Source organism: Populus nigra, chromosome 16 (genome assembly GCF_951802175.1).
Source record: "Populus nigra chromosome 16, ddPopNigr1.1, whole genome shotgun sequence".
Classification (NCBI taxonomy): Eukaryota; Viridiplantae; Streptophyta; class Magnoliopsida; order Malpighiales; family Salicaceae; genus Populus; species Populus nigra.
In genome coordinates this window covers 76,615-89,924 of record NC_084867.1, presented here as the reverse complement: position 1 = coordinate 89,924, position 13,310 = coordinate 76,615, and the positions used below count along the sequence as shown (strand labels likewise).

The window sequence follows — 13,310 nt, the reverse complement described above, 5'->3', positions numbered from 1 at the left end:
AAAATCCTGAAGGCAACAGCCATACAAACTGCCAGTTGTAGATGCAAGTTTTTCCGGTTAATTCTGGTTGTTGCCCTAGCTTAATGTAATGGCCAAAACTTAAGCAAGTCCAATTTTGCTTGTCTCTTCCTCGACTCAAGTAGTTACGGATTGGGGACAGCTAAAGTGAGAAAACAGTCTCTAAATATAATCAAGAAAAAATATAACAAATCAGAGTTACGAGGAGGAGAGGAGTATGCGAGGGAAAGACACTTGGAACCAACGAATCCAGCAGTTTTTAACTGTAATAACTGGCTGTCTAGCTCCAACATGAAAATCGCCGAACAGAGGCATGCTGTCCATAGGAAAAGGTCATGCACAGGTTTGCCAAACAAATTTGTCCCAAATATGGAAAAATGAATCAACTATATATTATGCACCCCCATCGTAATCAAAGTTGACCCCTCAACCTCAAATCACCTTCTTGGGAATCGATAGCCATTTGTGTTTGTGATTTTAATCACTCTGCCGCCTCAGAATCCCGCATCCATTCCACCGGTGAAAAACATCATGGGAGGCTGTGCGGGTAAATTCAAGGGCTCTGATGATCTGTCTCCAGAGCCCCTCCCAAGTGACGCTCCTGTCAACCCTGACCAGGCTGAGGGCGAGACCGTTGCTAAGGTATGTTAATTACCTTAACTTTATCTTCTTCATTCTTTTGGTGTTGATGATCTTTTATTGTGAATGCATGAATGAGTCTTATAATCCACATTATGTGAATCAATGCAGGAGAAGGAGGTAGGTGAGATCAAGACTGAAGCACCTTTGGTAGATGTCTCCGAGCAAAAACACGAGGGTGAGAAACCCGCCGAGCCAGAGACTCCTGCTGCCGAGCCCGAGAAGAAAGATGAAACCCCTGCTGCCAAATCAGAGGACAAGGTTGAGGCCGCCGCTGCACCTGAGAAGAAAGAGGAAACCCCTCCTGCCAAAGAGACTGAGAAGAAGGAATCAGATGTTGCTCCTACCAAAGAAGCAAACAAAGAGACTCCTCCGGTTACCGTCTGATCTGAAATGAAATAAATTGTGTTGACAGACAAGTATAAACCAGATAATCAGATGTGCCAGAAAGTCCAATTGTTAATGTAAGATTATTGGTTTTTTACATCTTTTGTTGTCCAAACTTGCGAGGCAGGATCGTCAACCCTTCGATTAATTTCCCCTTTAAGTAAATTACTGCATTTTAGCGCGTTTAAGAAACAATTTGCCACAGTGATGAACCGAATTCATCATTCTAATGAAATAGGGAAAATAAATTTACGTCATCAACCCTTCTAATAGAACAGTTCCTTTCCTTTTCTTCTTCTTTCTTCTGGGTTTGTAGATGTATTCTGCTTTTGATTTGCCGCTATGTATATTTGACAGCTGATGATGGAAAATCACACCTCATTACTTCAAAATCAAGAACCATCAATTTCTTGAATTAATCTCTAAGATAACTTTCAATCTGATGTTACAAACTGACAAAATAAGCATTCTTGCTCTGCTAAGCCTGAATTTGCTGCTGTGTTTGGTTCTGAATTACCAGTTCTTGCCAACCTGAAATGAAAAGGAAATACAGTTTGCTTAACTAGTGTCACAGTTTGCTTAACTAGTGTCGTATTTCAACCTGCTGTGTTTGATTCATAGTCCTTGAAGATGCTATTTGTTACCCTTTTTTTTATTTAATCTGTCTCATTTGGGCTTCAAGGACATGGTATTTAAATCAAGTACAGAGGTGGGGAATCAAGATTTTGTAATCTTTTAGCCACTTTCCTAAGAAAAGGTTTTTGACAAACAGGGAAAGTGACTTTGCATCTCAAACTAGTAGCATAGCACAGGGTAACGCCCTTTCTCCATTTCACAAACTTCTCTCTTTATCCAGTGCAAGTCGACTAAGGAGCTTTAATTTGATATGCAGGGTGGTTGTGAATTTTAGACCTATGGACTTTGATACGAAAGTTGTGCACTTGAGAAGTGGGGGTGCTACAGGACTGGTTTGGTTTTGAAAGCTCATTGGTTTAAACATGCCCTTCCCTTGCGCTTAGAAGTTGTTAGGATGCTCTTTTCAGCTAGTTAGAATTGTTGTTTGTATCTTCTGCCACTATACATCACAGCTTAACAGCTTCTGATTTTCGTATAGGTCCTTCAAAGGCAATCAATATATCTGAAAAACTAACTGGGACTCCCCACTGTAGCTGTCTTTCATGCCCAAACTTTATGGTGCTCCTAGTGCAGAGATTAATGAGGTAGCACGGACTATCCTGTATGAGGTATATTTTACAGGACAATATCTTACAGGTCATAATTGATATGGAAAGATTCAAGCGAGATAGTCAATAGTTCTTGTACGAAGGACAGCATCACCTGATGTCATGAGAACCTGTGGCTTAAAGACTACGTATAAGATTGTTCTTCATGATGTCAATTGAGATGTGCGTTATGAAATATATGGAACATAAATCATCCAAATAATAATAAGCAAGATCTGAAACTCTCTGCTCATACAATTTATTTGTTTTAAGCTGGGGTGTCTGTATAGCCAATTTATTTCATATGAATTTTTCTATCATAAATGGAGTTGTTGCCTCATTTGTGAGTGTGATTCAGTAATAAGCGTTTATCCTCATACGCAAACGGAGATCTTTTGTGACGATAAAGGAGCAAGTTATTCCTAGTCCATATCTGAACCTGCTAATTAATATATATTATGCATTTAGAGCAATGACTCGATATGATGCCCACTCCTCGCTATTGGAAGCACCGCAAGAACAATATTGCATACCTTCCAATTTAGAAAGGCTCAGAGACCAGTTTCCACGAGCATATTTTTCTTTTCAAGTTGCTTTAGATCTTGTTTTATTCCTCCAGTTTTTCAGTAAAGAGTGTTTTTCCCTGACCAATAAAGAGCAGCGATTGTTAATTTGTTGATGCTCTATCTAGTATCTTTTTATCATCTTAAGGCTCTCAAGAAACCTTCATGAGAAACTAAAGCTTGCCAGAAGGAAGGTAAGGGAGCATGGTACTGAACAAGAAAGTAGGGCAGCTTCGTGCACATGCAACACAAACTCTTCATTCTGCTACAGCAGATAAAAAAACAATTATCTACATGTGATAGCCAGTTTACTACAGCAGATAAAAAGGGATAGCCTGTGGGATATACGAGTACTTCAGATATTGAGATTAATAAACAACCATCAGATATTTTTCGAAACTCAGGAAAGTACAAGTTTCCTTGGGAAGAAGCTCTTAGTGCCAGCATGTTCTTTCTTAGACGTTTATGCTAAGCAAAAACGCCTGAACTTTAGTATGTTCACAGCAGCAATGACCAAGCTTCCTGAGGTTGGTGATGTGGTTAAAACCTCTTCACTGGGAAGGAAAGCAACAGTTCTGGGAGTGGATCCATGCAACATGAAGTTGAAGTTGAAATTTACTGAGATTGGCGTTGAATGGTAGAAAATAAGCACACTGCATGTGCATCATGGGTAAGAGCATTTCTTCTTAATCCACAGATTGCTCCCTGCTTGTGGTAAAAACTACCATTACGTCATTTTTCAGAAACAGTGGATTATCTTAGTATAACAGTGGTTACACACACGCGTATATATGCCTGTATAGTACTTGTACTGTGTCGAATACTATGAATTAGCGAATGCATTCTATCTTTATATATATATTATATGTATAGAGAGAGAGAGAGGTACAAAGGCATTAATATTCTTGGAATTGTTAACAGTGCTGGAAACAGTTGACTATACAATGACAGTGCTGGAAACAGTTGGAGACTGAGATTCAAAGAAGGAGCTTTGAAGTCAGTGAGTGCAATCAATATTCTTGGAATTGTTAACAGCCCACCTGTACAGGTGAAGAGAGTTAATGATGTATTCTTTATTTCTTTTTCTTTTTTTTCCTATTTGGGAAGCACTTACCATGTGGATATTATTGTAAGCAATATAAACATCGAACTCTTTTTGCTAAATTTGTACGTTTGCTTATGATAAGCAGTTGATCAGTCCGTCTTCTTTGAACAAAACTTGATTCATCTAGACTTGTACTGCAAAAATCAATGCTAAGACATGCAGCTTGCCAAAAGCAGAGAGCGTGCTGATTTAAAATATAACAATGGCATATAATAAATCAATGTGGGAAGGATGTGCTGGTTGAAAAATAGTGTCCTTCATCGAATTTATATCCTGTAAATGAAAGATTAAACATTAGAAACAAAGGTTTTCTTGATTTGCAAAGTGCGGCCGACACACAGTACTGGAAAGTGGAGTCGGGCAGGATGAGGAGTCTTGTCTTGACCTTGCTCCTTGAAAATTGATGCAAGAAACGAACGTCTGGCATCTACCACTGCACTTTAGAAGATACCTCCTTCTAATAAAAATCCACCAACTACAGAATCAGCTGGAAAGTGGAGGTTAGTTCACCATTTTAATGTTGCTCCGCCAACCACGAGTGACAAGCGTGCGTGCCATTTTCGTAGTGCTCGGGGTAAGTAGAATAGCCCGACGGAAAGAATGGGATTTAATTTTACATGGGCTATGTGTTTGATTTTGTTCTGCATAGTTCTAGAGAGGCTATTCGGCCTTCTCCTCTTCTTTTTTTTTAATGTGTTTACAGGTTGTTTGTATTGAAATAATATATTTTTACTTTTTAAAATCCATTCTTAACATCAACAACAGTATACAAAACAATTAAAAAATAATAATAATAATTTAAAGTTAAAAGGTATTTAAAAAATTTCAAAGACCTAAAATGGAGTACCTCAACAATCCAACAAACAAGTTGTGGTGGTGCCCGAAATTCAACATTCTACACACAATAATAAAAGAGACACTAACCTCCGAAGATATGCGAAGGGCTTTGTGTCTGAAGATTGTTGCGTAAACTGATTCGATTATGACTTTTTATGGTCGAAACAACAAGAAAAAATGGAACACTTGTTGCGCACACAAGCATAGTCTGCAAAATAACAATAGAAAACACAGATACGGCCTCTTCGTTTTTTGGAAATTGTAACGCAATTCAAGTCAACTTTGGTATTGAAAATGAATTGCAGTTTGTTTCTTTCTGCTGCCGCCGCCTAGATCCCTAACTTTATTTGTTATTGTTTTAGTCTAGCACACATCAAGTACATCTCTAGTAGAGAAATCAAACTTGACTTTGGGACCCCACGTTCTTGTGGCCGACATCGTCGTCCTCGTCACCATCAGCCCACCCAGTTCCCAAGGTGACATCCAGGAAATAGAGCATGGAAACCAGGAAAACGCATGACAAAAACATTGGAATGGGCCCAAAGATCCACAAAAAGAGTGGGAACGAGAAATAAAAGGCACGCAGCCCTAATGACCAGAAATAGCTACCCCTGTTCACGGACCTAGCCACATACTCGGTGCTGAGATGCTGATAGCGATGATTAGGGCACATCTTCTTGAAGGGCACGTTGATGAGGATACTTGCATGGCTGTAGTACCTGATTGACTGCACATTCAGCAAGAATGCCACCAGGAAGCACACCAGTATTGAGAAGAACTTGATAGACAACCCTAACTCACTCCTGTCCCCAAACACAAAATTCCTGGCTGACTTGTCCCCGCTGCCGCTTGTCATGAGAACGGCAATAAGGGAGCTGAGCATGATGGCTGTTGATGCCAAGACGGTGGATGCCATTATATTGTTTCTCAGCGTCTGCACTGCGAGAACTCCATTCTTGGACACGTCCTGCACCATTACAATTAAATCCTGATGGTCAGACGTACTGCTTCATCCTGAAAAGATGATCAAGAGAGAAATAACAAGAAAAATAAGAAATGAATAGGGATATATGCATATGTATAAGTCGACCTCCATCATGGCTCGAACCCAGAAGCGGCGATTGATAGCATTGATGCCAATGACAGTCTTGGTGGGGTGCTTCATGATTCGATACAGAAGCCATATGTGGTATGCCACCATCGTAACAAGTCCCAAAGGAACCAGTGTGTAATCAAGAATTGCTCTCCCCATTCGATCCTTAATTTCCCCTGATTTTGTTGATTCGGGCTGCAGAATAGAGAGGAGGGGGGGGGGGGGGGGGATAAAAAGAGTCCAAGTGTAACACGGGAGATTGTATGTGGACTCAGTTAAGAGAGATGGACTGGGCCGGGGCAGAGATTTCAAGGGATATTTATACATGGATGGATGAGTGACACCTGTGGGATTGTTTTTAAATAGTAATTGATAGCGCAACAAGTAGTAGGATTCTCACGCGGACGCAAACACATCTTTCCACTTATGTATGATTTATAGCTGCCTAAGGATTTATAAATTGATGAGATTTGTTTTTTGCATTTCTTTCCATAAGAAAAAAATAATACATATATATATATATTGACAAAAAAATATTTATTTATTTGATGTAAGAAAATTAAGCTAAGGAAATAAATCATACCAGGTCAACATTGTAATCTAAGAAATATGTATTTATTTGATGTAAGAATATTATTAAGCTAAGGATTTATAAATTGATAAGATTTGTTGTTTGCATTTCTTTCCATAAGCAAACAAAAATAAAAAAAAATATTGTCAAGAATGGGATTCCTGGATCTAGATCCTTAGAGCAGCAACTCGACCATCCTTGGCTATTTGTTCTTGTTAGCTGATCCTTGCATTCTAATTAAGGTTGTCTTTTACGACCAACACAACTCATGACACCATTGCTGAAAGGGATGGATCAGAAATCGCCAGTTTGAAACTGTTCATGAGCTGTGCAAAACAAAGCAGTGCTCCAAAATTTGGCAGGCCAGTAGGTTACAACCAACGCAAGGCTCAGTGCTCCAAAATCTTGATCTTTTCAAGACAGTTTTGCATGTGCTGATTAACATCAGCAGAGAGAGGTGCTCCAGCTGCAAGTTTGTAGTGCTCAAATTTCATTTCATCACACTTCAAGGCAGCATCTTTACAGGCCTTGATACTTCCTAGAACAAAAAGGACAAACAAAATTAAAGAGAAAAGCTGAGTAAAAGATCCAATGCCTGCAAAGGAAGTAAAATCAGAATAAAACATATTGGAACATTGAGATCAATTGGAAATAGTTTAATTTCGGGATCACTGAAAGGTTATATTGTTGCAAAAGGAGAGGGGGTAGAAGAAAAGGAAGATACTCACCACTTAGATCTAGCAGGTTGAATAGAACTGGGCAGTTACCAATGCGCCTAACCATGGTAATTGCAGACCAGACCTTTTGGTACTCCTCTCGTGAGGTTCTGATGATACATAGCTTGGTAATCGGATTCACATACTTGACTGCACATCACCCAGATATATAAGGGCAAGAGAAGATTTTAAAGTGAGGTAAAGGGAAATTTGCAAGCAGTGGAAAACTTGAACTGGCAACAAGTTACATACCTTGGAACGATCCAAGGGATGAAGCCAAACCACACTCCCCAAAGTTTACGAGAATACCGTCTTTAATCGCTTTTGAAACATTATATTGTGTTATTATAATAGGATCATCCACTCCAAGATCTCGATTTGGATCCAAGAAAACTTCCATTACCATGTACCTATTCTTAAATCCCACCATGATCCTTTACCTAGCTTGCAAAGACAATTTTGCCTGGATAAAGCAAATCAGCATAAAGAATATGGTACTTGGCATATGTTTTGTGAAACATGCACGAAATCTAACAAATTTTATCACCGAGAAGGACTTTGTGCACGGAAAAGACTAGTTTACATGTACTCGGAACATTCTAAACCCTGAAAAGGAGAAATTACTAAATTAGGAGAGAAGTGGATGAACTAAACCATGAATGGCTGGACAACCAAAGTAAATGAGTAGACTCACAACCCTGAACCAATAAAATTAAAATAAAACAAGGCACCAAATTTCTGTCAATAAGAAACATGTATTATCACCAAATAAGGTGGATGGAGAAACTCCAAGGCCCAAACTGAAATAACAACATATAATTGAAGTAAGCAATCAACTCTGAATTTAAACATAATTGCTAGCAGCATAGTCCCATTTCAGGCCTTTAAGTTCTGTCTCTAATGAAATCGAAATTTCTGATAAGTAAAGCTCAGATAGAAGGAAAAAAAGCGGTGTCTAACAGGATTAGCACTTGATGACACGGCTCACATGCACTGGGTGTTCACAAAATGATGATAAGCTTGTGCACGCCAGAGGAGAGAATCAAAATAAGGATGCTTCCAAGTTTTTAGCTACGTTGTTAGTGACCTAGTTAGTTATACCCAGTTATTTTTTATCATCACAGAAATGCTACCAGGGGGAATGTAAAGTCAAAAACGAATTCACATGCTATGTTTCATGGATATCAACTATACATACATAAATGCCACATCATATCACACTCCATGCACAAGCAAAAAGAAAATTCCAAAAGTCAATTAAAGCAGGAGGCGGTGAACTTCACTGATGTTATCGATGCCTTAAAATCAGTGCAATGCACAGAGAATCAGATATTAAGTAAATTGTCAGCCAAACTCATCATCTCTAACTTTAATATAACCATTCCAGCAATCATCATTTGCATTTATAAATGCAAAGTTAACTTCACCGAAACCAAAAGAAAAGTAAAAAAAAAATTCATTTAATAACTATCTATAGACCACCTTGAAACTACGCCAAAAACTATTAAACTATATTTAATTAAGATCAAACATTAGTTAACAAGTAAAAGAAAGGGCAAACCTGGCATTATTCCATCTTAACTCCATAAAAGCTTTGTGATGAGATTTTTTATTACAAATAATTGTATCCTCACCTTCGAAAACTTCAGTATCTCTACTTCAAATCAACCAGAAAAGAGCACGAGGAAGCAAACCACAAGGCTTTTGAGTATATTTAGAAAAAGCCTTGCAACGCTTTCCAAATGTGAACCTGAAGAGCTCACAGAACCTGGTGGTAAAAAATACTCATTGCAGTAAGCTCCACAGGCAAATGACAATGAATAAGCAGATTATTAACAATTTCCTATAAAGTTGGGCACTACTAGAATTAGGACTGTGGGGTGGAGCACCTAACAAAGAATCACTACTTCTGAATTGAGACCTAGCAAGGATACTATAAGGTCCTAACAATTCATCCACAGATTCTTCATGACCAACTTGAAGTCTTGAACTAAGATACAAGCTTGGTCAACGGTAGATACACCTTGAAATACAACTTCTCTTCTAAGATCATCATTCAAGCATTTACAAAATCTACACAAAGTCATGACTTCATTCTCTTTTATGGCACATCTCATCATGTAATCGTTAAACTGTGTTATATACTCATTGATAGACTCATTCCATTGTCTTAGATTGTTCCATTGGTCTAAGAGTTTATTCCTATAAGACTGGGGTAGGTACTTCTCTTTTTTTCATGGAAAGACATTTCCTGAGCACAAATACACATGTACACACAAGAACATAAACCTTCAACAGCTTTCAATAAATTTCTGGCCGAATCAAGAAAATCAATGAAACCAATTATTGTATATTGTAGTTATTAAAGAAGTCTTCTAATGATCCCTATCCATTTAAATTAAATAAAAAATAAAAAAAATACCACATTTGAAACTGAAATGTGATGGTTATAGCCATTACAAATGGGACAAAGAATGCTATCATCATAGATTACTTGAAACTAAATGCTGAAGCCAGAACGATACATTCCTCGGCCAAGTTAAAACAACAATCGATAGTTCATTACCAATTCACCCAGTCCGCTCAATAGTTTATTTCCCATATACCCAGTCCGCTCCTTTTCCCCTTTTACAGACATTTGTTCACTTTTCTGCAGTAGAAATGACTGTTCAACAGGGACTACCTCAGAAGCCTAAATTAATTGTTCATCATTAACCTACATGAATCTTTAGAAACTAAGTAATCAAGATCGACAGCTCTGATCAGTAAATAAAATAAAATAAAATAAAAGGCTAACATTTTAATCGGCTGTAAGAACCCTGGATCATAGAAATTCGACAAAAAGAACAAATAATACTAGATTACAAGATCAAACAAATGGGTTCAACTAGCAAATAAAAGAAAAATAGAGAAGGGAAAAGATCATGGAGAAAGATAAAACAACCATGACCAAAACCTAAGCCCTAAAATAATACATTACCGATTAAATGAAAGAAAAATGAATTGCTGAATCCGTGAAGCATACCTTGAGAAATATTAAGATCAGAGAGAATGATAAAGAGCTTTCCGATTGGTAGTAGCTTCTTCTCACCGCCTCGCCTCAACTAGCTGCTTCTTTCTTTCTTTTTTTCTGTTTGCTTGACCTTTCAAGTTCAACTGAGGCGGCATGCCCAATTTAACGCTCAGAATAATATTATTGGAAAGTTTTTTTTTTTTTTGGAAAAGTAAATTTTTAAAAAATTAATTATTTTTTTTGATATTTGATAGTATAATAAAAAATAAATTAAAAAATATTTTTAATATTTGATTATGTCATTAAAAATAAGTTAAAAAATAATTTTTTAATTTTTTAATTTTTTTAAGTTTATTAAAATAATGATGAATAAATCTTACAAATTAAAAAGTTAAATAAGAATGAAATTGAAAAATAATATAATTTCATAAATTATCTCAAATAAAATAAATAATAATTAAAATAATAGAGATCAAATCTAAAAAATTAAAAAATTAAAATAATAATAATAAACATTTTATAAATTATTTCAAATAAAATAAGTAATAATCAAAAGAATCAGAACAAAATTTGATAGATAAAAAATTTCAATTAAAAAATAATAAGAGAAAATCAAATAACAATTATAAAAATAAGAACCAAAGTTAATATAAAAATTAAATTTTAAGGGACGAAATTGAAAAATAAATATTTAAAACAAAATACACACACACACACACACATATATATATATATAACAATCAAAAGTTTGAGGACCAAATTTGATACAATCAACAAATAATATGACATTTCTAAATTTTTCACAACTTCTGGAAAGTGTTTTCCGCCAAAATAAAAGGAAAACAATTTCCTGAAAACCAAGCCAAAATAAAAGAAAAATGTTTTCTGTTAATCGGAAAATGTTTTCCGTTGACCAACTTTTCTAATGGCAAACAAACACAGGAAAGTTTGGAAGGTAGTTTCTCGAAAACCACTTTCCGGCAAACAAACACAGCCTACATGTGTGGTTGTATATAAAGTGGAGTCGGTACGCGCACGCCACTTCACTCGTGTGACACGCGTGCTCCTCTCTTTCAGACCTTTCTTGAATTTATGATCACGTACAGTGACAATCTCTCAGTTTTTTGATTGATACAATGAACACGGCGATCCAAATCCACTACGATCTCTCTTTGCACAGCGATCCAAATCTTTTTTTACCGTATATTAACTAAGGGTGAGAAAAAAACCGAAAAACCGATTAAACCGAGAACACTGTAAAAAAATAACCGAAAAAACCGAATCGTGAAAAAAACCGATCAAACCTATTAAAATTTTGAAAAAAACTGACCGGTTCGATTCAGTTTTAGTTTTTTTTCACAGTTCGGTTTTTTCGGGTTTTTTTTTTCAGTTTTCTCGGTTTAATTAATTTTTTGATTTTTTTGCTCACACATGGCCTAATGACCAGAAATAGCTACCCCTGTTCACGGACCTAGCCACATACTCGGTGCTGAGATGCTGATGGCGATGATCAAGGCACATCTTCTTGAAGGGCACGTTGATGAGGATACTTGCATGGCTGTAGTACCTGATTGACTGCACATTCAGCAAGAATGCCACCAGGAAGCACACCAGTATTGAGAAGAACTTGATAGACAACCCTAACTCACTCCTGTCCCCAAACACAAAATTCCTGGCTGACTTGTCCCCGCTGCCGCTTGTCATGAGAACGGCAATAAGGGAGCTGAGCATGATGGCTGTTGATGCCAAGACGGTGGATGCCATTATATTGTTTCTCAGCGTCTGCACTGCGAGAACTCCATTCTTGGACACGTCCTGCACCATTACAATTAAATCCTGATGGTCAGACGTACTGCTTCATCCTGAAAAGATGATCAAGAGAGAAATAACAAGAAAAATAAGAAATGAATAGGGATATATGCATATGTATAAGTCGACCTCCATCATGGCTCGAACCCAGAAGCGGCGATTGATAGCATTGATGCCAATGACAGTCTTGGTGGGGTGCTTCATGATTCGATACAGAAGCCATATGTGGTATGCCACCATCGTAACAAGTCCCAAAGGAACCAGTGTGTAATCAAGAATTGCTCTCCCCATTCGATCCTTGTGATAGTGCAAGTAGTAGGATTCTTACGCGGACGCAAACACATCTTTCCACCCATGATTTATAGCTGCCTTCCGTCTTCCACCTATCACCCTCTCTAGCAAGCGTTCATCTCAGTTATCAACAAGAGAATCCCAGCGAGGAATAAATCATACGAGGTCAACATTGTAATCTAAGAATTATGTATTTATTTGATGTAAGAATATTAAGCTAAGGATTTATAAATTGATAAGATTTGTTGTTTGCATTTCTTTCCATAAGCAAATAAAAATAAAAAAAATATTGTCAAGAATGGGATTCCTGGATCGAGATCCTTAGAGCAGCAACTCGACCATCCTTGGCTATTTGTTCTTGTTAGCTGATCCTTGCATTCTAATTAAGGTTGCCTTTTACGACCAACACCAAACAGTTGATTACGCATCTACATGACACCATTGCTTTACTTTCAGGTCAATGGTCATCAGCCCAGCTGATAAAAAGTCACTTTGCCTGACGCTTAGCAATCCCCTCTTTACTCCGGTGATACGAGGATCAGGGGAAACTAAATATAAGAAAAATCACTTGGAAAAGAAACATGGCGTCAGTATAGTCACAAATAATAACTTGAGGGCGAGTCTTTACTCTCCACCAAGTGTAGAACTGTATGAAAACTGAGTTCCGTTAATTTGAACAAGCAGTCAGTATGCAAATTCTCCTAATCATTATTCATGTGTGATATCCATGGATGATTGTTATAGCAGAAGTAAATTCTAAAAATTTCATGAGACTAAGGATAAACTCTCCAAATATTTTCTGCAGAGGAAAATATTTACCATCACTTGTAAAGCACACTTGACAGCAGTTTAGTGATGGTCATCAAGCCATCTTCATAACATCAGATACACAGATGCAGATGCAATCTATGAGACTCTTTACTGCTAAATAAGTTCTCCAAATTGATGCCGCAGCACCAGTGGAAGAGATATTCATTCCTTGTCCACTCATTTTTTCTGTTTTACAGAAATTAGGATTAGAGAATGTATATCAAAGAAAGATCGA

At 37.2% G+C, this 13,310-nt stretch overlaps 4 protein-coding genes across 9 annotated transcripts; 1 reads left to right on the top strand and 3 right to left on the bottom strand.

Annotated features, from left to right (window-relative positions):
* Positions 1 to 272: 272 nt before the first annotated feature.
* LOC133675133 (uncharacterized) lies at positions 273 to 1,305 on the top strand. The gene is made up of 2 exons (XM_062096410.1): positions 273 to 660; positions 769 to 1,305. The coding sequence occupies exons 1-2, from the start codon at positions 550 to 552 to the stop codon at positions 1,042 to 1,044; spliced, it is 387 nt and encodes a 128-aa protein (XP_061952394.1). The 5' UTR covers positions 273 to 549; the 3' UTR covers positions 1,045 to 1,305.
* A 3,424-nt stretch (positions 1,306 to 4,729) lies between these two features.
* Positions 4,730 to 6,212, bottom strand: LOC133675485 (uncharacterized). Its single transcript, XM_062096883.1, has 2 exons — positions 5,863 to 6,212; positions 4,730 to 5,739 (listed from the first exon to the last, which is right to left on the bottom strand). The coding sequence occupies exons 1-2, from the start codon at positions 6,190 to 6,192 to the stop codon at positions 5,170 to 5,172; spliced, it is 900 nt and encodes a 299-aa protein (XP_061952867.1). The 5' UTR covers positions 6,193 to 6,212; the 3' UTR covers positions 4,730 to 5,169.
* Positions 6,213 to 6,458: 246 nt separating this feature from the next.
* LOC133675487 (probable ribonuclease P/MRP protein subunit POP5) lies at positions 6,459 to 10,337 on the bottom strand. Of its 6 annotated transcripts, none has more exons than XM_062096888.1 (5): positions 10,178 to 10,337; positions 8,714 to 8,920; positions 7,405 to 7,615; positions 7,165 to 7,302; positions 6,459 to 6,974 (listed from the first exon to the last, which is right to left on the bottom strand). In XM_062096888.1, exons 3-5 carry the CDS (start codon positions 7,580 to 7,582, stop codon positions 6,826 to 6,828), a joined length of 465 nt encoding a protein of 154 aa, XP_061952872.1. In that variant the 5' UTR covers positions 7,583 to 7,615; positions 8,714 to 8,920; positions 10,178 to 10,337; the 3' UTR covers positions 6,459 to 6,825. The 6 variants fall into 6 exon arrangements, with proteins under 6 accessions (XP_061952872.1, XP_061952873.1, XP_061952870.1 ...); XM_062096889.1 differs by having other exon boundaries at positions 8,787 to 8,920; XM_062096886.1 differs by having other exon boundaries at positions 7,405 to 7,758; positions 10,178 to 10,336.
* A 596-nt stretch (positions 10,338 to 10,933) lies between these two features.
* On the bottom strand, positions 10,934 to 13,298 carry LOC133675486 (uncharacterized). Its single transcript, XM_062096884.1, has 2 exons — positions 12,104 to 13,298; positions 10,934 to 11,980 (listed from the first exon to the last, which is right to left on the bottom strand). Exons 1-2 carry the CDS (start codon positions 12,263 to 12,265, stop codon positions 11,591 to 11,593), a joined length of 552 nt encoding a protein of 183 aa, XP_061952868.1. The 5' UTR covers positions 12,266 to 13,298; the 3' UTR covers positions 10,934 to 11,590.
* Positions 13,299 to 13,310: the final 12 nt, after the last annotated feature.